Below are 25,175 nucleotides of genomic sequence, written 5' to 3' on the forward strand. Positions count from 1 at the left end.
CCATTGGTTAGGAGGAGATGAGGAGACAGAGGCGTGATATTAAGATCCAACACATCTCCAAGTGGATCTTTTCCTTCTCAGCTGCAGGGGCTGAGCTGTGCTACTAATGAAGCATTTCTTCAGCAGTCAGAGCAGTGTCATTTATCAGCCACGAGTTGTCTCATTTAGGGGACCAGATCCATCTCTTAGTTTTCTACTGGTGTGTTTGTTGCTTTCAGAACAGAGAGACAATTTAATGTCTACCTTGCTCTTTGGGGAGAAGGAGCAATATCCTGCATGCTGCAGCAATAATCTTCATTTCACTCAGCCAGTCTCCCTGCCGTGGAGCGTGAGCTTGGGAGGGTATGAGAACATCTCTACGGTCACAGCTCGGCCTTAGAAGGCATCACAGAATCACAGAGTTTTGTGGTTGGAAGAGCCCTCCAGGATCCTTGAGTCCAACCATCAACCCACCACCACCGTGACCATTAACCCATGTCCCAGAGTGCCATGCCCACACCTCTCTTGAACATCTCCAGGGCTGGTGACTTCCCCACCATCCTGGGTAGCCTGTTCCAGGCCTTGACAACCTTTCAGTGAGGAAGTTTCTTTCAAGGTCCAACCTAAGCCTCCCCTGAGACAAATTGAGGCCATTTCTTCTTGTTCTGTCACTTGTTCTCTGGGAGAAGAGACAGATTCCCACCTGGCTCCAACCTCCTTTCAGGGAGTCGTAGAGAGTCAGAAAGTCTCCCCTCAGCCTCCTTTTCTCTAGGATGAGCAACCCCAGTTCCCTCAGCTGCTGCTCACCAGACCTATTCTCCAGACCCTTCACCAACTTTGCTGCTCTTCTCTAGACAATCTTCAGCCTCTCAATGTCCATCTTGGAGTAAGGGGCCCCAAACTGAACTCAGTATTTGAGGTGTGGACTCACCACTACTGAGTACAGGGGGAAAATTGCCCCCCTGGTTGTGCTGGCCACATTACTGCTGATGCAAGCCAGGATGCTGGTGGCCTTCATGTTCAGCCACTGTCAACCAACATACCCAGCTCCTTTTCTACTGGGCAACTTTCCAGCCACTCTGCCCTAGCCTGAAGCTTTCATGGGGTGGTTGTGACCCAAGGTTAAGCATCACTTTGTGCTTCCACTGGTAAGATCCCAACACACTATACACAGAGGGCTGTAAGATGAGCAGAGAGAGAGGTTTCACTAAGGCCTTTCTGTGATGACTTCAGGATTTGCTGAATCTGTGTACCTGGCGTCCTGGAATATCTTTTTGCCATCAGTTGTGCCAGCACTGGTGACAGTTCTGCAGTGGCACCTTGTCCTTCAGTCACTGTGTGAATAACAGAGGCACCAAAAATGCAGAAGCCACTGAGTTGCCTTTAGGCTCCTTTGGAGTCTTTCAGCCCTTTCTTTTGAATCATAGAATCATTTCTGTTGGTAGAGACTTTTAAGATCCAAACATTCTCTAACTCTGCAGGAGGGCACAAAGCACAGCTGAGGGAAGGAGAGAGAGGAGGACCTGTTCTTCTCAACCCAAACAGAAAAGCACAACATTCTTGTTCTGCAGGGAGTCACTTCAGTCCACGAGGTGGGAAACCTAGCTCAGACTGGTCCTACCTCCTGGATTTGTAATGTCAGTGTAACTCAAATCCTGGTCTTTAATAGGCTGAGCTTCTGTAGAAGGAAGAGGAGATGGTCTCTCAGCTCACCTCCACAAAGATGAGCAGGTCTCTCTCAAGGCTGGCTGTGTTCATGTGCATGTTATGGTAGTTTGAGTCATCTGAAAGGGTTTCTTACTTCCAGAAGCAGTAGACTCCCTAACTTTTCTATGTAGATTAAAGTAGGATCTTCAAATGGAGGATCATCATCTTATTTTCCCCATAGTGATGTTTTCTGCCCCAAATGTTTGTTTCCATATTGCCCTATGTCAGTGCTAGTTCCTGGTTAGTGAGTATCAGATTCACTGCTGACTGTGGCCGATATGTGGGGGTCAGCTGTGAAAACCCCAGCGTCAACTTCCAGGACCTGAAGAGGGCCTGCAGGAGAACTGGGGAGGGGCTTTTTATAATAGCCTGTGGTGACAGGTTGAGGGTTAGGGTTTTAAACTAAAGCAGGAGAGATTGAGGTTGGACATCAGGAGGTCTTTTCCAGATGAAACAATTCTGTGATTCCATGACAAGAGTTTCAACCCCATGTTCAGTTTGCTGCATGAAACATGAAGTTAGAGTTTGGTAACTCTTAGGTTTAATGATCCCTTTCCCCAAACAGAATTCACTGATTCACAGATTGCACTGTGTTGGAAGGGACCCTCAAAGGTCATCTTGTCACAGGCTCACAGGATGTCAGGGGTTGGAAGGGACCCAAAGAGATCAGTGAGTCCAAGACCCCTGCCAGAGCAGGACCAGACAATCTAGCTCAGGTCACACAGGAACATCTCCAGGCAGGCCTTGAAAGTCTCCACAGAAGGAGACTCCACAGCCTCTCTGGGGAGCCTGTTCAGTGCTCTGGGACCCTTCCAGTAAAGAAGTTCCTCCTTGTGTAAAGAAGTTCCCCCTTATGTTGAGGCAGAACCTCCTGTGCTGCAGCTTCCATCCATTGCTCCTTGTCCTATCCCAGGCAGCAAGTGAGCAGAGCCTGTCCCCCCTCTTCTGACCCCCAGCCCTCAGATGTTTATAAACATTTATCAAATCCCCTCTTAGTCTTCTCTTCTCCAGACTAAACAGCCCCCAGGTCCCTCAGCCTCTCCTCCTCAGGCAGTGCTCCAGTCCCCTCATCATCCTCATAGCCCTCTGCTGGACCTTCTCCAGCAGATCCCTGTCTCTCTTAAACTGGGGAGCCCAAAACTGACTGCAGTACTCAAGAGGAGGTCTCACCAGGGCAGAGTAGAGGGAAAGGAGAACCTCCCTTGATCTAGTGGACACATTCTTCTTAATACACCTCAGGATGCCATTGGCCCTCTTGCCCAACCTCTGTGCAGTGAGCAGGGACACCTCCAATTATATCAGGCTGTTGCCTCCAGCTCGATCAGGCTGCCATGTTCTTGTCAGTGCATGGAAAATATATTCTTTAATTTATATAAATATAAAAATGGAACAGAGGAAATAAAGAGCAGTATAAAATGGTGGATTTAGAGTCCATAAACTTCTTAGGAACACAATGTCAACTTCAGAGTCAGATAGATAATTCTTTTCCATTTATCTTTGCAGATGGTTATTTGTAGAATTCAAGTGGTGTCCTTTCAACTGGAATGGCACAGAGGCTTTCTGCAGTCAAACCACCCAGGAATCATAAGCAGAGAAGAACTGAGCAATATATTTTACCCTCAATAACCCAGTTCCTCTTTACCCAAGGTCTATATTTCTGTCTCTGTTTTCCTACTCTTTGTGCCTACAGGATTTTGATTCCTGAACTGTTTTGATGTTGTGAGGAGTGCAGCACTTGAAGAGACTGTGGTGACAAATAGTTCTCAGCTTTGTTTCTGCCGGGGAGAACCCAGAGCACTGCAGTCTTTGGGCTGCTCTGTGCTCTGCCTTCTGGTCAGTTGTGTCATAGAATAGGATCATCAAGGCTGGAAGAGACCTTTGAGATCATGGAGTCCAAACATTAACCCAGCACTGCCAGGTCACCACTAAACCATGTCCCTCAGCACCACATCTCTATGGCTTTCATGTCCCTCCAGGGATGTGGACTCCACTGCTGTCCAGGGCTTGATAATCCATTTGGGGAAGAAACTGTTCCTCATGTCCAACCTAAACTTCCTCTGCCACAACTTAAGGCCATTTCCTCTCATCTACCTCTTGTTTGTTGGGAGAACAGACTGACCTCCAGCTGGCTCCAACCTCCTTTCAGGGAGTTGCAGAGAGCCAGAAGGTCTCCTCTTAGCCTCCTTTTCTCCAGGCTGAACAGCCCCAGGTCCCACAGCCACTTCTCACAAGACCTGTGCCCTAAACCACCAGCTTCATAGCCTCTTTCTGGACTTGCTCAAGGTCCTTCTTCGACTGATGGCCCCAAAAGTGAACCCAGTACTTAGGTGTGGCCTCACCAGTGCTGCGTCCAGGAGGACAATCACTTCCCTGGGCCTTCTTGCCATATTGTTCCCACTTATACAAGTGGATATCTGGCAGCTTCCTGGGCTGTGGGAAAAGATTTTACTCCTGACTACAAAAGCCCTGTAGCTAAGCCTATCAACCAAGCTCTGTTGTCTTGAGCTTTATGCAGTAGGACAAACCATATTTGGCTAAAAGTTGGTGTTCACAACCATGCTTCATGCTTGAACCTGAGTGCAGTACTGATAAGGTATGTGTGGGTGGTGGTACCTGGTGGTCCTTCAGCCTTTGTGGCCAAACAGAAGGCTCTAGGGAGACCTTATACTGGAATTCCAGTGCCTGAAAGGGGCTACAAGAAAGCTGGAGAGGGACTTTTTATGAGAGTTTGTAATGATAGGATGAGGGGGAATGGATTGAAACTGGAAGAGGGAATATTTAGACTGAAGAGTAGGAAGATATTCTTGACAGTGAGGGTGGTGAGACACTGGAACAGTGAGGTTGTGGATGCCTGCTCCATGGAGGTGTTCAAGGCCAGGTTGGATGAGGCCTTGAGCAACCTGAGCTAGTGGAAGGTGTCCCAGCCCATGGTGGGGGGTTGGAAGTAGATGATGTCTGAGGTCCCATTCTATGAATCTATGAGATGTTGTTTCCAGGCTCCTCTAACAGCAGCACGTGGATGCTTATTTGAGGTTTTGAAGTCTCCTAAATGAATAAATATCCCTTCTTGATTGTTTCATTTCTGTCACTTCAGGATTTTCTTTGAACCCTGGTGTGGAGCTCAATTGAAATCTCCCAACTCCTGTTCAGTGGCAATCATATTTCCTAGCCTAATTCAGTGGGTTTATTGTTTTGGTTGGTGTGAAGCCTCCCTGCTCCCATAATTGAGAGAAGCTCATTTTGATTGTGCCCTCTTGCTAAAAAAGACAGTTGTGGTTCAACATCTTGCTGCCTAAAAATAGCCAGACCTTGGGCCTAATTACTGAGTTTTCCTCTCCTTAGGATTGTGTTTGGTGGAGGTTGAAAGGGTTTGTTTCCAAGGAAACAAATGCACTGCACTTGGCTTGCAGCAAATATTTCCTATAAGAAGATGCCATAAGCAGGCTCCTGGGAGAAAGGAGTGTGAGGAGGCAGCAGTGCTGTGTGAGGAGCCTTCCTAGCAGAACAGCTGGGCCTGTGCTTACCTGGGACTGGGAGTGTGTGTCTCAAACTGCTCTTTGGGAGCGTGAGGAAGTGGCAGCATCTGAACGGTGGTTGCTCTGGCTTTGTCAGCCCTGCCAGCTGGGGTTACTCTTGGGCAGGTGGCAGAAGTACTCTTCAATGACTGGCCTAGGTTGGAAGGGACCTTAGGGATCATCTAATGATTCTATGAGTCATGGAAGCATGGACTTGTTTTGGTTGGAAGACACCTCTCAGATCACCAGGTTCCAACCATTACCCCAGCGCTGCCAGATCACCGCTAAATCATGTCCTTCAGCACCACATCTCCACAGCTTTGAAACATGTCCAGGGATGGGGACTCCATTACTGCCCTGGACAGCCTGGACCAGGCCTTGACAACCCTCAAGGGGAAGAAATTGCTCCTCATGTCCAACCTAGACCTCCCCTGGGTCAACTTGATGCCATTTCTTCTTGTCCTGCCACTTGTTCCTTGGGAGAAGAGACCAACGCTCACTTGGCACCAGCCTCCTTTCAGGGAGTTGTAGAGAGCCAGAAGGTCTCCCTTCAGCCTCCTTTTCTCCAGGCTGAACAGATCCACTTCCATCAGCTGGACATGGCATCTTGGGCCGTGGTTTGATGGCCATGGTGGTGCTGGTTTGATGGTTGGACTCCATGGTCTTAGAGGGCTTTTCCAAATAGAAAAGTTCTGTGATTCTGAGATGCCAAAGTCCAAAAGTTTTGGTTTTTTTCATGTGGAGGTTGAAGGCTTTTACCCCCAAACTTGGGAACATGTAGGAAGGAAGTGTCTTCTCTCTGTTCCTGAGAGAGTAACGTTTAGAGGGTAGGGAACATAAGTGACAAAGACTAACAATTAAATGTGTACACTGATGGTGCCAGACTGCAGAGCAGACTGAGGTGCATGAGTAAGTATCTTGAAAGACTTCAACTTCTCCATGAAATCTCTTCTGGGAATAGTATTTTTTCACCATTTACTACAGGCCATCCCAAAAGCTTGGCAAGGGCAGTCCGTAGAAAACATTGGTGAGGATGGTGGGAAGAGTTCTTCTAAGGGGCACCTCTGTTGAGAAAGGCTGCAGAGGGACTTTCTGTAACAGTGTCTAGCAACAGGACAAGAGGAATGGTTTTAAGCTGAGAGAGAGCAGGTTTAGACTGGACCTTAGGAAGCAGTTCTTCAGGTGGTGAGGCTGTGGAATGGGTTGCCCAGAGAGTTTGTGGATGTCTCCTTGCTGGCGGTGTCCCTGCCCGTTGGAGGGAGGTTGGAGTAGATGATCTAAGGTCCCTTACAAGCAAAGACATTCTGTAATGACTTTCTGCAGGACAGGACAGTCCTTCTTGCCATTCCTGGACTAGACAGGACTAAAATGCCTCATTTCAACCTTGGTATCCTTAGTGACTATTAATTGGTTCACAGAGTGGTTTAGATTGGAAGGGACTTTAGTCCAACCCCCGGAACATCTAGTTCCAACCCCCTGCCACGGGCAGGGACACCTTCCACTAGACCAAGTTGCTCAAGGCCTCATCTAACCTGGACTTAAACACCTTCAAGGAGGCATCCACAACCTCCCTGACCAAACTATGTCTTTCTGCTTCTAGTGTTGAGCTGCATGGTCAAGTTTTTGACCACGCAAGTGCTAAGTGGTAAATCTGCAAAGATTTGGAAGCTTTTCCTCCTGTGGTTCACTTGGGATCACCATGGCCATGGCCAGTGGTAGGTGTAAAATACTTGATTGCAAGTGAGGAAGCAGATGAAGAATCTCAGCACAGGAAAGAAAAAAGACCTGTTGGAGAAGGTCCAGAGGAGGCAATGAAAATCATAAACCCCTTGCTGTGAGGCTAGGTTGGGAGAGTTTGGGTTATTCAGCCTGGAGTAAAGAAGGCTCCAGGGAGACTTTCCGGTAGCCTTTCAGGACTTCAACAGGCCAAGAAGAAACCTGGAGACAGAGCAGGGCCTGTTGTGTCAGGACAAAGGCTGATGGTTTGAGCTCAAAGAGGGAGATTGATACCAGCAATTAAGAAGAAAATATTCATTGTGAAGGTGGTGAAACCCTGTCCCAGGTTGCCCAGAGAGATGGTAGGTGCCTCATTCCTCAAGCCATTTTGGGTCGTGCTCTGAGCAACCTGCTCTAGTTGCACATGTCCCTGCTGACTGCAGAGGGGTTGGACTGGATGACCTTGAAAGGTCACTTCTCACCCAAACCAGCTGCTCTGTTCCTTGGTTAGAGAAAATGCCCTAATGGCTATTTCCAAGAAGAAGCTGACTGAAGTGACAGAGACAAAGGGCTGTAATTGCTTGTGCCTCAGGATATCATCATCTTTAAGGAGACTAATAATCAGGGATGAGACATCTCAAAGTCATTAGGTGGTAATGTACCAAGCATTGTGAGGCTTCCCAGGCTCTCCAAGCTGTGACTCTGGGTCCTTCTCCATTAGTGGAGCCATCTGGAAATGCAGCTGCTCAATGAGTACCTGATGCTGGTGTATTCTTCCATCTTGCCACCCCCTGCTGCAGACCTGGGAGAAAATCAGGTGAAAAACACAGAATCACAGAACTGCAGAATGCCTGTTTGGAAGGGACCCCAAGGACAGGCCCAGCCTCTCAGGTGATGGTGTAGTTGAAATGAGCTGGCCCAGTACCCCACCAAGCTGAGTCTTGAGACTGTCCAATGTAGGGGGAACAACTGCTTCCTTGGGAGATGAGCCTGTATCTTGGCCTGCACCAAGAGGAATGTGGCCAGCAGTTGAAGAGAGGTGATTCTGCCCCTCTACTCAACTCTTGTGAGACCCCACCAGTTCTGATGTCCTCAGCATAAGAAAGACACAGAGCTATTGGAGCAAGTCCGGGGGGGGGGGCACAAGGATGATCTAAGGGCAGGGGTACCTCTGCTTTGAGGGAGCTGAGGCTGTCCAGCCTGGAGAATAGAATGCTCAGGAGGACCTCAGAGCAGCTTTCCAATACTTGAAGGGATCCTACAGGAAGGCTGCATAGGGGCTTTCCAAATAGGTGTCCAGAGACAAAGTAAGGGGGAATGGTTTTAAGCTGAGGGAGAGTAGGGTTAGACTGGGTCTTGGGAAGAAGTTCTTCAGTCTGAGGTGGTGAGACTCTGGAAAAGGTTAACCAGAGTAGTTGTGGATGCCTTCTCATTGGAGATGTTTAAGGCCAGACTAGATGAGGCCTTGATCAACTGAATCTAGTTGAGAGGCATCTGTGCCCATGGTGGGGAGGTTGGAGTAGATGAACTCTGAGGGCCCCTCCAAGCTGAGCCATTCTACAATTCCAAAGTCCCACATGGTGAAAAACATTCTTCTGGATTCCACCAGGAGTCTCCCCAGCAGTAACTTGTCCCCAGCAGTAACTTGTCCCCAGCATCCCTTGTCTTTTCCATGAGGCTTCTCCTAAAAAGGCAGTCTCCATCCTCCTGGTAGCCACCCTTCACATGCTGGTACGTGGTAAGAAGGTCTACCCTGAGCCTCCTGTTCTCCAGGCTGAACAAACTCAGCCCTCTCAGCCTCTCTCTGCAGCAAAGGTCTGCCAGCCCTCTGCTCTTAGTTGCCCCTTTAACACAGGTCCTAATATTGTGGTTTATAACCCTCCACGCTTTGTTCTTCTTTTGCACTTTGTGTCTGCAACCACCTTAAGCTGTAGCTGTGGAGAAGGTTGTCTCTCTATCTCCTCGAGTGGAGAAGAGGTATTTTTACCCCCTGGCATTTCGTGTGAGGAGCAGCAGCTGACAGTTTGGGAGTGCAGTACTTAAGGAGCGATTTCCTGACAGGAGATGGGAGGAAAGCAGCAGTTTCCTCAGGCACTCAGACTGCTCTTTCTCCTCTCTCTGGTGTAATGTTAGCTCCTGTCATGCTCCCCATTTCCTCAGAGTACAAATTCATCTGCATGAAAACACTGTACAATATTTTTGGTTACAGCTAATTTTGGGACAGGGAGGAAGCTGCAGAAAGATAGGAGACAGAGTCTCAGAATCCTTTTGGTTGGAAAAGACCATCAAGATCGTCCAGTCCAATCACTCTCTAACTCTGAACCATGTCCCTCAACACCACAGCTCTGCTTCTGTTAAACCCCTCTAGGTGTACAGGGTTAACCCTCCAGGGGGAGTGACCTTGAACCTGACCCTAGGTGGTCTTGCCGCCTCCCCAGGGGTGGGTCTGAACACTACCAGGTGGTGGTTACCCCACTCCCCCTTCCTGTCTCAAGATCCATAACAGCAGGGAGACTTCCCATTCTCTGTCTCTGCGCTCCCTGCTTCCCAGCATCGCTGTCCTGTTCCTGCTTCTCTTTGTGTTACCACGTGGCCATCACCCAGGAGGCAGACAAAGCCTTCACCATCAAAACCTGGTTGTATTTACACATGTTGTATCTTGCTTTCCCTTCCCTACACCTTTGTGACTGCCCAACCTCAGATACCTTTCTAATTGATTGTTAAACTTTTCTTCTTTAATCTTCCAAATCAGAGTGAGATTATTTATTTGGGTGTGCTTTACCTTTCCTCTCTCTCTCCATCTAATCCCTTTCTTTTGGGAAAGAAGGGGGAAGAGGGAAGGGCACTCTGTAAATTGTTATTGGTTCTATCAAATATACAGATTTGAGTCTCTGGGAACTTAAATAGAACTGAGACACCAGGGATGGGGATTCACAGAATCACAGAACTTCTTAGTTTGGAAAAGACTTTCCAGATCATCTAGTCCAATCATTAGTTTCACACTGACAAGTCCTTGACTAAAACAATCCTGAAGAGTCTATTCTAGTGCTTGAGAACTAGAACTTTTAGGGAAGAAGTTTCTCCTAATACCCAAATATCTCTTGCAGTATCATAGAACCACAGACTGATATGGGTTGCAAAGCACCTTTCATAGTTATCCAGTCCAACCCCCTTGCAGTCAGCAGGGGCAGCTGCAGCTAGAGCAGACCACAGCCCCACACAGCCTGACCTGCAATGGTTCCTGACCTCTCTGGGCAACCTGGGACAGGCTCTCACCATCCTCCGTGTCAAACATTTCTTCCTTCTCTCCAGTCTGAATCTCCCTGTTTAAGTTTCAAACCATCACCCCTTGTCCTGCCACAACAGGCCCTACCCAGAAGTCTGTCCTCATCCTTCTTCTTGGCCCCTCTTAAGCACAGAAAAGCCACAAGAAGGTCTTTCCAGAGAAACTGGGCATTGAGAGGAAATAAATTTCACCTTTAGCATAAAGCCTAAGTTTGGAGTCATTTCTGTTTCCATCAGATAAATGGTGCTTGGTTTTGCTTTAGTCCCTTCACAAGCTGTGATGGAGATCCCCTCCAGCATCTCTTCCATGAATGGGTTTGTGAAAGCTTTAGAGCTTGGAAGTAGCCAAAGTGAAAGAGAATATCAAAGCTCCCTGGAGACTGAATAAAATTGTAGATCAAAACATAGTGCAGGTGGAAACCTGTTCAGAGCCTGCACAGCTGCGTGCAGTGTGTTCCCAGCTCGGAGATTTTGGTGTGCTAGCACCAGAAATGTGCACTCTGAGGATGTCATCGGATATGCTGTTGACATAAGGTAGAGGAAAACTCTCCCAGTAATTAATTGCAAGCTCAGGCAGTGCTCAGACCCCTCGGAGATGGTTCTGAAGAAGGCAGCGCTGGGTAGGCACCAGCCAGCTGCCACTGTTGATTTGCTGTGCTGTGTTTTGTTGGAGGCTTTTCAGAACCACTCACACAGCAGATTGAGCACCACCAAGCTCCTTTTGTGGCTTTTCCCCCTCTTTTCTTAGCTTTCTCTTTTTCTTGCATAGACTCTGCTGAATCTCTCCATCATACCCCCCACTAGTCTGCTACACCAGTGACTCACTGGGTGGTGATGTCTCATAGAATCAGTAAGGTTGGAAAAGGTCTCCAAGATCACTGAGTTCAACATTTAACCCAGCACTGCCAGCTCACCACTAAACCATGTTCCTCAGCACCACATCCTCATGGCTTTGTGATCCCTCCAGAGATGGGGATTCTGCCACTGCTCTGGGCAGTCTCTATCAGGTCTTGATAACCCTTTTCATGAAGCAATTGTTCCTCATGTCCAACCTCAAGCTCTCTGGGAGAAACTTGAGAAGAAGCCAATCCCTCATGAAGTATGAAACTTCCTATGCCTCAGCTTCCACCCATTGCCCCTTGTCCTGTCATTGGGCATCACCCAGCAGAGCCTGGCTCCAGCCTCCGGGCACTCACCTGACAAACACCAATGAGGTCACCTTTTCCTCCTCCTCTGCAAGCAGCACAGCCCCAGCTCCCTCAAGCTCTCCTCATAAGAGAGGCTCTGTGCTGGACTCTCTCAAGCAGCTCCATGTCCCTCTTGTACTGGGGGAGTCAGAACTGGACACACTGCTCCCCTTGTCCTATCCCTACAAGCCCTTGTAAAAAGTCCCTGCCCAGCTTTCTTGTAGGGCTCCTGAGGTAGTGGCATGAGAATGAGCGAGCAGCTGTGGCAGGCTGTGTGGTTGGGTGCAGGAGCAGTGGCATCCTTCCCGAGTCGGTGACCAGCTGTGTGCTGCACAGCAGCCCAGGGCAGTGCAGGTGACCCAAACACCCTCAGCAAGATCAGTGCTTGTGAAAGGGCCGAAGCTGCTCTGTGGAACTGCTGATCAAACAGCAGGAGCAGCGCTGGAGGAGCTGCTCTCTCAGTGGGTTTCCTGCTTTTGGAGTAGAAGGATGTTTGTATGATATCCTGAGCTTTCCACTGCTAATCACAGAATGTGTCAGGTTGGAAGGGACCCTCTAAGGTCATCTTGTCCAACCTCCCTGCAAATCAGCAGGGACACCTCCATCTAGATTAGGTTATTCAGAGCCACATCAAGCTTGACCTTGAATGTCTCCAGGGATGGGGCCTCAGCTACTTCTCTGGGCAATCTGTTCCAGTATTTTACCATTCATTGCAAAGAACTTCCTCCTGATGTCCAACCTAAATCTGCCCTGCTCCACCTTCAAACCATTGCCCCTCATCATGTCACCACAGGCCTTTCTAAACAGTCCCTCGCCAGCCTTCCTGTAGGTCCCCTTCAGATACTGAAATGTAGCTTTAAGGTCTTGGCTGAACAACCCAAACTCTCTCAGCCTGTCACCACAGGGGAGGTGCTCCAGCCCTCAGATCATCTTCATGGCTTCCCTCTGGACCCCCTCTAGCAGGTCCGTGTCCATCTTGTGTTGAGGACCCCAGAGCTGGACAGAGCACTCCAGATGAGATCTTACCAGAGCACAGGGGCAGAATCAGCTTTCTAGACCTGCTGGCCATGCTGCTTTTGATGAGGTTCAACAAAGACAAGTGCAGAGTCCTGCACCTGGGAGGGAATAACAAACTGCACCAGTACAGGCTGGGAGGTGATCTGCTGGAGAGCAGCCCTGTGGAGAGGGACCTGGGAGTGCTGCTGGATAACATCCATGGCACAGCAATGTGCCCTTGTGGCCAAGAGGGCAAATGGGATCCTGGGGTGTATTAGGAGGAGTGTCCAGCAGATCAAGGGAGGTTCTCCTCCCCCTCTACTCTGCCCTGGTGAGACCTCATCTTGAATACTGTGTTCAGTTTTGGGCTCCCCAGTTTAAGAGGGACAGGAATCTGATGGAGAGAGTCCAAGGGTTGGCTACAAGGATGAAGAGAGTCCAAGGGTTGGCTACAAGGATGATTAGGGGAGTGGGTGGCATGGCTGATGAGGAGAGGCTGAGGGACCTGGGGCTGTTTAGTCTGGAGAAGACTGAGAGGGGATTTAATCAATGTTTAGCAATATCTGAGGGCTGGGGCTCAGGAGGCAGGGGACAGGCTCTGCTCACTTGTTTCCTGGGAGAGGACAAGAAGCAATGGATGGAAGCTGCAGCACAGGAGGTTCTGCCTCAACACAAGAGGGAACTTCTTTGCTGTAAGGGTCCCAGAGCACTGGCACAGGCTGCCCAGAGAGGTTGTGGAGTCTCTTTCTCTGGAGCCTTTCAAGGCCTGTCTGGATGTGTTCCTGTGTGACCTGAGCTAGATTATATGGTGCTGCTGTGGCAGGGGGGCTGGATTTGATGATCTCTTTGGGTCCCTTCCAACCCCTGACATCCTGTGAGCCTATGATGCAGCCCAGGAATCCATTGGCCTTAGAATCATAGAATGTTTTAGGTTGGAAGGCACCTCAAAGCCAGTTCCAACTCCCCACCACAGGCAGGGGCACCTCCCACTAGAACAGGTTGCTCAATGCCTCATCCAACCTGGCCTTGAACATCTCCAGGGAGGGAGCATCCACAGCTTCCCTGGGCAACCTGTGCCAGTGTCTCACCACCTTCACTGTAATAAGCTTCTTCCTAACATTCAGTTTAAATCTCCCTTCTTCTCTGGGATGCAAGTGCACATTGCTGGCTCATGTCCAGCTTCTCATCCACCAGCACCCCCAAATCCTTTTCTGCAGGGCTGCTCTTGATCTCATCATCCCTCAGAATGGATTAATATTGAGAATTTCCCCAACCCAGGTGCAGCACCTAACAGCTAGGAGGAAAAAAACTCATCTAAACATATTTCATGTTGTATTTATTTGTCTGGGGTGAAGACCTCAATATCCTTCTGCATCATCTTCAGTCTGGAAAGAACATCCACTGTCCAGATCTGTGCAAATATGCTGCGCCTCTGCTTTGTCTCAACAGCCCCAAACCATCAGCTGATTTGTTATTTTTTTCTGGCTGCTCTGTCTGTGCCTTTTGAAGACACAGAACATTCCTGAGCCTTCACAGAGACCTTCTGTTGATTGAAGGGATAAAGGTAGTGAAGTGCTGAAGGGTCTGGAGTGTTTCAATCCAGCACTGTAACAGGCTGGCTGTGCAAGAGCTGCGTTATGTAACTTCTGAAAGATGTGGAGAAGGGCTGGGTTTCTGACAAATGGATTTGAAGTCTGAGCAATTCCTCACAAAAGAGTTGAAGTTTTCCCTCTGGAGCTGATATTGGAGCTGCCAGGATACGCCAATGGACTCATTGCAAGGGCTTGTGGTGACAGAACACAGGGCAGCGATTTGAAACTACAGCAGGGGAGATTTAGATTGAACATCAGCAGGAAACTATTTACTGTGAGGGTGGTGAGACACTGGAATAGGTTGCCCAGGAAAGTTGTGGATGCTTTATCCATGGAAGTGTGTAAGACCAGGCTGGATGAGGCTTTGAGCACCTTGGTATAACAGGAGGTGTCCCTGCCCATGGTGGGGGAATTGGAACTAGATGAGCTTTAAGGTCCCTTCCAGTCCAAAGCATTCTATGATTAGCAGGTCTTGCAGCACCACTGCCATAACATATTGCATATGTAGATGTGGCACTAATTGTGCAAACAACCCACAACTGTCTGAGTGCCCAGGCCCAAAGATGGATGGGAATGGAGCTAACCCTGGTTGGCTGCTGGTCACAAGTGATTTTCCCCAGGGCTCAGTACTGAGGCCAATTCTCTTTAATGTCTTTGTCAATTATCTGGATGAGGGGATCAAGGCACCCTTGGTTCAGTTTGCAGATGACAATAATTTGGGTAGAAGTATTCATCTGCTGGAGGGTAGGGAGGTTCTACAGAGGGACCTGGCCAGGCTGGATCCATATCTTAAGGCAAATGCGGTGAGGTTCAACAAGGCCAAGTGCTGGTTGCTGCACTTGGGTCACAACAACCCCATGGATGCTCCAGCTTTGGGGCAGAGTGGCTGAAATTGGCCAGTAGAGAAAAACCTGGAGGTCTCTTCCTCCAAGAAACAGGAGGAAATGGCCTCAAGTTGCACCAGGAGAGGTTTAAGTTGAACACGAGGAACAATTTCTTCCCCTTGAGAGTGGTTGTGCTAGTTTGAGGCTAACAGGAATATTTTAATGAGAGAAATTAGATTACAGGCTGTGGAAAGGAAACAGTGGTGATGTCTGCTTCACTCACAGGCTCACTGAGGTGTATAAAAGTAAGGACACAAACACAGATAAGGCAGTGAGTGTCTATCTGTCAGAGTCAGTGTCTGGGTTTTTTTCTCCCTGGGCTTCTGCTGTGTAACCCAACTAATCATTCTGCTTCTAACCCCCTTTGCTCATCCTCCAAACTCACCTTGCACGTAAGGCAGACTCTGGGATAAGGTAGAGGGGTGGAAAGAAGGTGGAAGGTGATTGGGACTCTGATTTCTGAGAGGGGTGTGGTGTTTCCGTATGACTTTTACCTTGTCTGTGTGTATATGTAACTGTAAATATTTGTGTATGTTTATAGATCTATCTGCTCCTAAATTGTGCTGGGCTCTAAAGATAGCTTCAGTCCTTAACTTCCAGATGGCTTAATCTAGTCTGGGTGATTTCATAAGAGTGGGGGGGTGGGTAGCTCCCAAACCTTCACAGTTGCCAAAGCCTGGCCCAGGCTGCCCAGGGCAGCAATGGAGTCCCCATCCGCTGAGAGACTGAAAAGCTGTGGAGATGTGGTGCTGAGGGCCATGGTTTAGTGCTGGACTAGCAGTGCTGGGTTCATGCTTGGACTCCATGCTCTTACGAGTCTCTTTCAGACAAAAGAATTCAATGATACTGTGATTCTATGGCAAAGATCAAAATGAACAATGTGGTGATTTTTTGAAGTGTGTAGGAGTAGGAGGCAGGGCACTTGATGGTGCTTAAACCCAGAAGTGAGATAGAAGTGGGTTCTGATCATGGCCCTGAGAGTTATATTCATTTGTGTCATGTTGATGCTGCAATTGCTAGTCTTGCACTTGGGTCTTTAGTGGAGGGTAATTATTCAACTGTCTGAGAAGCTGTAGAAGAAAAAAAACAGGAGAATAAGTTATTATCCTTCCTACCCAACCACCCTTTGATTACTGCCATATGCCCTGCAATTATCCATATCAAGTTGAGGATGGCAGCAGGGAAAGAAGAACCTCAGTGAGGCTGGGTAGAAAGGAAGCAATAGCCCATAACAATGTGTGTTGCCAGATGTGCACTGCATTAGCTCTATCTGTGTCACCAAGACTAAGAACCATGTTGAAGGCCATTGTGGGGATCTTCTCAGTGCTCAGCATGAGCTGAAGGGTGGGGGACAAGAGGATGGGGCCAGAGTCTTCTCAGCTGTGCCCAGAGACAGGACCAGGGGCAATGGGCACAAACTGGATCCCAGGAGGTTCCATGTGAACAGGTTGTGAGGGTGCTGGAGCCCCGGAGCAGGCTGCCCAGAGAGGTTGTGGAGTGCCCTTGTCTGGAGAGCTTCCAACCCTAGCTGGGCATTGTGATGCTGGGCAAGCTGCTGTGGGTGCCCCTGCTTTAGCAGAGGGCTTGTACTGGATGATCTCCAGGGGTCCCTTCCAACCCCCCACCATGCTGGTCCATGAGAAGGACATGGAGTGTGGGGGGCATGACTGATTTAAACCTGGTGATACTGTAATGTACGTGAGAGCTGGGGAAAAGCTAAGAGGGCAGGATCAGGTAGGACAAGTGGAGGATTTAAGGACACCCAAAAGGAATTTCTTTGTGCCACATGAAGCCACGAGAGTTTTCAGTCTGTTGGGTGCAGACTGGACAAGAAGCCAGTGGTGGGAGATTCATGTTGGTGACCAAGATTGTTGCTCCCCAAGCCCACAGTGTTGGCATGGCTGTTGGGAACGGCCCAGAGCCTTGGGTTAAGCTCATTCTGTGAACTGAATTTCTCTCATTTGACTGCAAATTAAATTTCAGCCTGCCCCATGGGGGGAAATTGCTTAATATAGCTCTCTCATACAGAGATTTTCATTTATGAAAGCCATATGAAGTGTATCAGTGGGTTTGGGATGCTGGGCTTTGCCAGCTTGACTGCTGTCAGTGCCAGGGATGTTGAGAGAAAGCTTGTGATGATGCTGGACATGACACAAAAACACTGCAGAGTGCACAGCGGTCTAGAGAGTCCCACCTGAGATACCTTCTGAGCTGTTCTCATTTGTGTCCAAATCACTGATTGGAAAGCAGAGTTATTCACCACTTTGTGAGGTGTCCTTCACAGCAAATTGGGAAAAGGGGAGATGCAGGAAGCAAATGAGAGGTGCAGTGGCATGTACTGAGTGCCCATGGTCCATCTTTACAGGCTCACCTGTTTGCTGAAGTTTTAACTTCACAGAACCACAGACTGGTTTGGGTTGGAAGGGACCTTTAAAGCTCATCCAGTCCAACCCCTGCAGTCAGCAGGGACAGCTGCAATTAGAGCAGGTTGCTCAGAGCCCCAACCAACTTGACCTGCAATGGTTCCAGGGATGGGGCAGCTACCACCTCTCTGAGCAACCTGGGCCAGGCTCTCACCTCCCTCAGTGCCAAACATTTCTTCCTTCTCCGTTCTGAATCTCCTTTTAGTTCAAACCATCACCCCTTGTCCTGTCACAACAGGCCCTGCTCAAAAGTCTGTCCCCAGCTTTCTCATCAGCCTCTTTAAGCCCTGAGATGCCAACAGAAGGTTTCCCTGGAGCCTTCTCTTCTCCAGGCTCAACAACCCCAACTCACTCAGCCAGGCCTCACAGCAGAGGGCTTCCAGTGGGGCTGTGGCCCCACACTAACAGGTCCCTGTCTGTGCTGAGCACTGCGGAGCTGGCCCCAGCACTGCAGGTGGGGGCTCAGCAGAGGGGCAGAATCCCCTCCCTCCACCTGCTGCCCGCTACAGTGGAATAAAATGTGGTTCGATGTTTCACCCAGCAGTCGCAGAGCAGAAGCTGACAGATCTTCGAGGCTGGGTTTCTTATCTTTGACCATGCCATCGCCAGTTGTTGAGTTGTGACTTTGCTGTAATGACATTTTCCATCTGCCCTTTCCTGTGTGTTTTGAAACCAGTTACTCATTGCTCTTTCCAGTTCCGACTGGGGTGGTCTGGCAGGTTTCAGGTTTTGGTGCAGGGCTGAAATTTCTCATCTCTCTGGGCTTCTGCATTGCCAGCTGGGTCCTCCTCTTGCTGCTGTGGATGCCCTGCTCTCTGCAGGCAGGGTTCGTTACGCATCACTTACGGCTCTGATGACATCCCAAGGCCATTTATCCATCACCTGGAGCAAGCTCATTTAATAGAATCACAGCATCCTAGATCGGCTTGAGTGGGAAGGGACCTTAAAGATCATTTATCCAGGTCTGCTTCTGCGTTGGACTTCAGCCGGTGACAAAATCCCTTCCTTCTGGTTGTCAAGGTGAAATGTCTGGAGACTTCACCAGCAGGGGAAAAAAAAAACAACCCAGTCAAGGGAAATGTTGCTGCTACATGCTGCTCATTTCTTGAAGCTGAACTTTTGGTTTCCCAAACAGAAGGAAGCTCTGCAGCCCGCCCCCCTCCCAGCCTCATTAGCTTAACCTCCTTCCTTCCCCCCGCCTTCAGGTGGGCGGAGGTGCTGCCTGGGCAGGGGATGCGTGGGCAGAGTCCCCTTCCAGCACTCCCAAACCATCCCACTGTCACTGATGGAAGCCCTTTAAATTCTTCTTTATTTCAGCAGCCTCCCCCCGCTCCTTGTCCCTAGATCCCCTCACCAGCTCCGTGTCCCCTCTCCGACTCCGGCAGTGGCGGGGGGCTGGCAGCCGAGCCCCGGGCGGGCTGCGCCGCTGCCGAAAGCTCTTATTTTGGGAGCTATTCCTCACGGGGCTCTGTGGGGGTTGTCTTCCTTCCCCCCCCACGACGTCTGGCTGCAGCAGGGAGCTGCGCTGGGCTTGCTGTTGAGCGGCGGGATTTAGATGTAAATCTTGTAAAATTCCATCTTCCGCAGCGCCGCGCAAATCTGCCCGCTCAGAGGCTGGGCTGCCGACCTACCTGCTGCGAGGGATTGTCCTGCGGGCAGAGCATCGCTTCCAGCCAGCACGGAGATGGAGAGGTGCTAGGGATCCCATCTGGCAGCACAGCCCCGGCCCCGAGTGGCAGGAGTAGCGCAGAGCACAGCCGTGGTGCTGCAGGATGACCCCTGGCAGGGAGCCGCCAGCCCTCCCCGAGCTTTGCTGCTCCTCCTAGTTCGGTGGGATGGATAAGCCAGGCCTTTTGTGGTAGGGGGACGTGCTCCTTTCTGTCTGTCACCCGGGACGGGGACCTGGGTCCCCCCATAGCTGCCTTCACCTCTGTCGCTCCGAGAACGTCATCCTGCGTGGTGCGGAGCCGGTTCCGCAGGAGGGACCCTGGGAGCGGAGTTTCTGCAGCGTCAGAAAACTTTGATTCATCTGCGAAGGTGGTGAATGAAGGAGGGATGTGACCTGGAAAGGATAAACAGGAAGATGGGAATGTTTCTCCAGCTTGGAAAAAAGGCTGTGGTTTTTTTTCCTCCCCTGTCTCAGGATCACTGGAAGGGATTATACAAATGAGAGCAGGAAACTGCAGTCAAGGCTTTGCCAGAAATAGATTTATGGGTTTGGTTTGCGCTTCCACACCCCACACCCCCCCCCCCCCCCTCGTTTTTTTTCCCTTCCTTCTTCTTCTGATATAAATGAAGAAATATGCGAGTCCGTAGCGGCTGTTCCACATGCACCTTTCACACGTTGATTGCCAAGTCGTTTGCATCTGCCTGCTCTGAAGTGACATCCACCCCGCCATGGGAGTTGACATGTAATCACAAAGGATCAAAAAGCTCCTGGAAACCAGCGAGCTGCCGCTGAGGCAACTTCTCACAGACAGAAGTTTGGAGCAAGCAGAAAATGCTCTGAGTGCGGTGGGGGATTTTTTGGGCGAGTAGAAGAGAAAAATCACCTGGGAAAGATGTTAAATGTGAATTTTTTACCCAACCGCCGTCACTCGTGGATTTGGTAAGTGCCGTCTGGCTTTTGTCCTGCTCAGAGGAGTTCTGGTGGGCAGAAGAGCTTGGACGTGGGGGACTTCACCTCTGCAGAAGGCAGCTGCTGAAGGGAGGTGCTGAGAAGGACGAGGGTTCCTCCAGCTGCCCAGACAGGTTGTGGAGTCTCCTTCTCTGGAGAGCTTCAAAACCCACCTGGATGCGTTCCTGTGTGACCCGCACTAAGTGGTCCTGCTTTGCAGGGGGGTTGGACTTGATGGTCTCTGGAGGTCCCTTCCAACCCCTGGCATTCTGTGGTTCTGTGAGCTGTAAATTCTCAGTGCCTGCTGAATATCTTCTCTTCCACTCTCTCGATCAGATTTTGATCGCACAAATGCACCCTGATGACACCTAGGAATTAGGGATGTGTGACAGGAGGGGGGAAAGGATGGAAAAATTCATGTTGTGCTTAATTATTTATGTTATAAGATGTGTGTAAGCGTTGATTCTCATTTAAAAGTAATGAGCCACTGAAGCACCTCACTTGTGTGATCTTGTGGTGTTACCTCCACACCTTCTCCAGTCAGTTGTCAACTACTGATGCATTTTAATAAGGAGATGGAGCTGCCTCTTCTCTAATCCCATGGCCACAGGGCAGAGGGAGATGTGAGGAACTTCAGAGGCACGTCCCACGGCGGCTACCAAGGGTTTGTGTTTGATAGACTGTGCTGAAATAGGTTCCCTTTCTATAGGTTAAGATCTGAGGTATGAAGTTGTAGATGTGATGCTGAGGGACACAGTTGAGCACTAGGCTTGGTAGTTAGATAATGGTTGGAGCTGATGATCTGAAAGGTCTTTTCCATCCAAAACTAGTCTTTTCCATCCAAAACTATTTCATGATTGTATGAGTCTAGGGCTGGACTAGATAACCTTGAAGGTCCCTTCCAACCTAGAGCATTCTATGATTGTATGAGTTTAGAATTGGACTAGATGACTCCTGAAAGGTCTCTTCCAATCCAACCCATTCTATGACTCTATGGTCTTAGAGGTGCAGGTATTCAGTGTAGCCTGCACAGCATCTTATAAGACTCTGTTGTCTTGCCTACACATGTGTAAATTCTGGTTGTGCATGAAATTTAGAGAAATACAGATTGGGAGGAGTTGGAAGGGACCACTGGAGATCATCAAGTCCAATCCCCTTACCAAGGCAGGTTCACCTAGAGAAGGTCACAACGGAACACTTCCAGGTGGGTTTGCAGTGTCTCCAGAGGTGTAGACACCACCACCTCTCTGGGCAGCCTGCTCCGGGGCTCCGTCACCCTTAAAGAAGTTCCTCCTCATGTTCTGATGGAACTTCTGATGTTCCAGTTTGTGCCTGCTACCCCTTGTCCTGTCACAGGGCACCACTGGCAAAAGCCCGGTCCCAATCCTCCTGATGCCCACCCTTGAAGTATTGATCAGCATTGATAACATCCCCTCTTAGGCTGCTCTTTTCCAGGCTAAAAAGCCCAAACTCTCTCAGTCTTTCCTCATCACAGAGATGTTCCAGTCCCCTCAGCAGCTTTTTAGCCCTCTGCCATGTCCTCCTCAGCAAATCCCTGTCCTTCTTGAACTGGGGAGTGCAGAACTGGCCATGCATTCTTCACATACGTTTATTGTCCATAAGCTGGACTGATTCTACATAAAGTGGCTTTACACAGAGTATTCTACTTAGAATAACTTCTACATATTATTCTGACACAAGATTTCTTCTGTGTCATTGTAGTATTGCTTATACTGATGTCATTATGGCTTCCTCTCTGCACTGGCTTCTGAGATGAACCTATAACATAGTATTTCACAGGTTGCATTGGGTTGGAAGAGACCCTCAAAGGTCATCTTGTCCAACTCCTTTGCAGTCAGCAGGGACACCTCCAAGTAGATCAGGCTGCCCAGGTCCACATCAAGTCTGACTGCAAATGTCTTCTCCAGGGACAGGGCTTCGACCACATTTCTGAGCAACCTGTTCCAGTATTTCACCACTCTCACTGTGCAGAACTTCCTCCTGAGGTCCAACCTAACTCTGCCCTGCACCAGTTTCAAACCATTACCCCTTGTCCTGTCACCACAGGCCCTTCTAAACAGTCTCTCTCCAGCCTGCCGGTAGGTACCCTTCAGGTATTGAAATGCTGCTCTAACGTCTCCCTAGAGCCTTCTCTTCTCCAAGCTGAACAGCTTCAACTCTCTCAGCCTGTCACCATAGGAGACGTGCTCCAGGTCTCTTCATGGTCTTCCTCTGGACCCACTCCAGCAGGTCCATGTCCATCTTCTGTTGTTTGTCTATATTAATGCAAGTGTTGGGGCTCTGAGTCTTTAAATGGTGTTGTAAAGATCCACACTTATGATTACTCCTCAGGGTCTGCTCGGTGGGAGGATCCCTGTGTGGTGTTTCAGGGACAGAAGAAGGGCAAGTAAATATTTAGAGAAGAGGGAAAATGTGCTGTGATATGACTGGAGAACTTGTGGTTACAGCAAGTGTTAAGAAAGGAAGAACCGGGGCCCCTAGAGACAGGGAGGCAGCGAGAAGGGGAAGGAAGAAGGGTCCTACTGGCTGCTTGAGTTTTCTGTGCAAGGTGCTGCAGGGCCTCCCTTCCTAAGGAGAAGAACCTCTTCACATCAGGGCGAGCTTTTCTTGATTAGAAACTCAACAATATCTGTCTTTGCATAGATATTAGGGCTGGGTCTTCTGCACCCACCAAGGTGCTCAGAGAATCACAAAATTGTTTTGGTTGGAAGGGGCCTTTATGATCATTAATCCCAACCTTTAACCCAGCACTGCCAGCTCACCACTAAACCACAGCCCTCAGCACCACATCTGTAGGGCTTTTCAATCTCTCCGAGGCTGCAGACTCCACCACTTCCTTCAGTTAATGATGACTTGATTGACAGCTGAGGTGGGAGAGGTTGCTCTTTGTCTGCTGCCCTGGGAGGGATGGTGAGGTCGTTCTCTCTGCCAGCTGCCCAGACACCCAGAGAGACACCAGACACAGGGCTGGAACAGACTGCCAAGGGCAGTGGAGGGTTCTCCATTCCAGAAGGAGTTTCAGAACCACAGAGATATGGTACTGAGGTATATGGTGGTGATCTGGTAGTGCTGGGTTAATGGTTGGAGCTGATGATCTCAAAGGCCTTTTCCAGCCAAAAAAGTCCTGTGTTTCTATTAGAGACTCTTGGACTCAACAATCTTCAAAGTCTTTTTTGACCTAAATGAATCTGGGATGCTATAAGCATGTTACCAGCATTCCTGGTACCAAAACACTTCAGCTTTGACATGCCCATTGTCTGCAGTGGCAGAGGAGAGTCGGGTGTGACATCCAGACAGAGGTGTTGAAGATCCTAGCAAGACCTCTACAAGAAGTGTCCACAGGAGCATCAAAATCTGTGTAACAGTGCCCTTGCAACGTTGTTTTTGTGCTCTGAAGGCATCCAGCCATGGGGGACGTGGTCCAGCGCCAGCAGATTGTGAGCTCAGAATGGGAGATGTTCCCTTTGCTGCCAGCACCCAGCAATGTGACAGCATGAGGGACAGAGATAAGTGAGGAATTGTGTGGCTGATGCACAGCAGGTGTTACTGTGGGTTAGCAGAGCCCACGATACACCTATCTTGGCATCATTACCATGGCTTCACCTTGACCTTTTGGCTCTTGGTTGGATTTAGCAAGTTCCTCTTGAGGAGGAAGATTGGTAAGCTGAGACAGAGGAGTAAGCATAGATTCACAGAGTGGTTTGGGTTGGAAGGGACCTTGGAGATTATCTGGTTCCAACTTCACTGTCATTGGCAGGGACACCTTCCACTAAACCAGGTTGCCCATCCAACTTGGCCTTGAGCACCTCCAGGGATATCCATGACCTAGGGTCAGGGTGAATGGGGTGGGATGTGTTAATCGATCTGTCAAGATGAGAGGTGCCATCCAGAGGGGCCAGCATGTCATTGGTTACAGAACTGAGTGCTTCATTAGGAGAAAGGATGAAAACATTTCTGTAGTTTAAAGAGCAGCAGACATCATTTGAGCTCCAGGAAACATAGAACTGAAAGAAATGCTCAGCAGAGCCACGATCCTAAGAGATGTCAGACAAGTGGGGCTGCCTGAGCCCATCTGTTGACCTTTGCTGATCAATCAGCAGAGTTTCAGGTGATTTAGAAGCGGGCAGCTGGAAGGGGAGCCCTGTCAGGACATGGATTTAGAGCAGGCATAGGGCTTAGACTGTAAGAATTCATGCAACCTCTGGAAATAAAACCTGCTCTTCACCCAGTGCCAGTCTAGTTGCAGCTTCAAATGGAGTCTTGCTCATCATAACCTTTGTATATTTATGATTACATCGGGGTGAGATTCATTAATCACTGTTAACCATTTTCACTGTTCTTCAGGCATTTTGTTCCTCTTTAATACACTTTTGGTCCTCTTATGAGCTTTCTTGAGCAACCTGGTCTAGTGGAAGTTGTCCCTGCCCATGGCAGGGGAGTTGAAACTAGGTGATCTTTGAGGTCCCTTCCAACCCAAACCATTCTATGATTCTATGATTGTCTTTCCTGGGTCCCCTCTTGCATAAGAAGCCTTTTTCTTTAAAGCACTGAAGATGTTGGTGGAAGTGTGACTCTTCATGGATCTCAACTATCCAAAGACTATTTGTTAGATGAAAGAAGTAACCAAGTGACTATTCTCTGCCAGGTGGATATGTAGGTGAAGAAAAAAACACTCCAGATTGCAAGGGACTCGTTAAAATCAAGCACAGACAACGTATGACTTTGGTGGAGTCTCCAACCCACCTGAACTTTGTGTTCCTGGGCAGCTTGCTGTGGGTGACTCTGCTTTAGCAGCCTGAGTGGACTAGATGATCTCTAGAAGCCCTTCCATGCTGGGATTCTGGGATTTCAGAGAAGATGTATAAGCAGTGCAGCCAGGGGCCAGCCTGGTTGGCCTTGATGTTTGGAGCACCATGTTCTCCACCAAGGTCAAGAAAGGAGCAGGTGATTTCCAACCATACATGGATATTATGAGGCACTGGGGAGTGAGGGAAGGGTTTTGTGCTGTGCTGAGTGATACTCTGGCTAGCTTGGGGCTTTGGAAGCTGTTTTGGAGAGATACAAAACAGTTACCTGCAGCTGGGAGTGTACCTGCATGTCAGTTCTTACTAGTGCATGGTCAAGAAATGGACAACATCTTGGTCAGCACTTGTTCATAACCACAGGATGCAAAACAGCCTTCCTGGTATTAGCTCTTTCACAGAATCACACAATTGTTTGGGGCCACTTGATTCAAGGTGAGGTGTTTGGGGT

General features: G+C 49.2%; 1 protein-coding gene across 3 annotated transcripts in view; it reads left to right on the forward strand.

The window, feature by feature from the left end:
- Window positions 1-25,175, forward strand: part of PDE4B (phosphodiesterase 4B) — a 309,783-nt gene that overhangs the window by 140,730 nt on the left and 143,878 nt on the right. The window contains exon 1 of one of the 3 annotated variants that reach the window (XM_064147445.1): window positions 19,391-19,892. The exons of the other annotated variants lie outside the window; for them this stretch is intronic. Coding sequence (XP_064003515.1) covers window positions 19,846-19,892 — 47 coding nt within the window. The 5' untranslated portion in view covers window positions 19,391-19,845. Of the gene's footprint in view, window positions 1-19,390; window positions 19,893-25,175 lie in introns of those variants that run through there. 3 annotated transcript variants of the gene reach the window in all.

The sequence above is a fragment of the Pogoniulus pusillus genome, chromosome 8, assembly GCF_015220805.1.
Source record: "Pogoniulus pusillus isolate bPogPus1 chromosome 8, bPogPus1.pri, whole genome shotgun sequence".
Taxonomy (NCBI): domain Eukaryota; kingdom Metazoa; phylum Chordata; class Aves; order Piciformes; family Lybiidae; genus Pogoniulus; species Pogoniulus pusillus.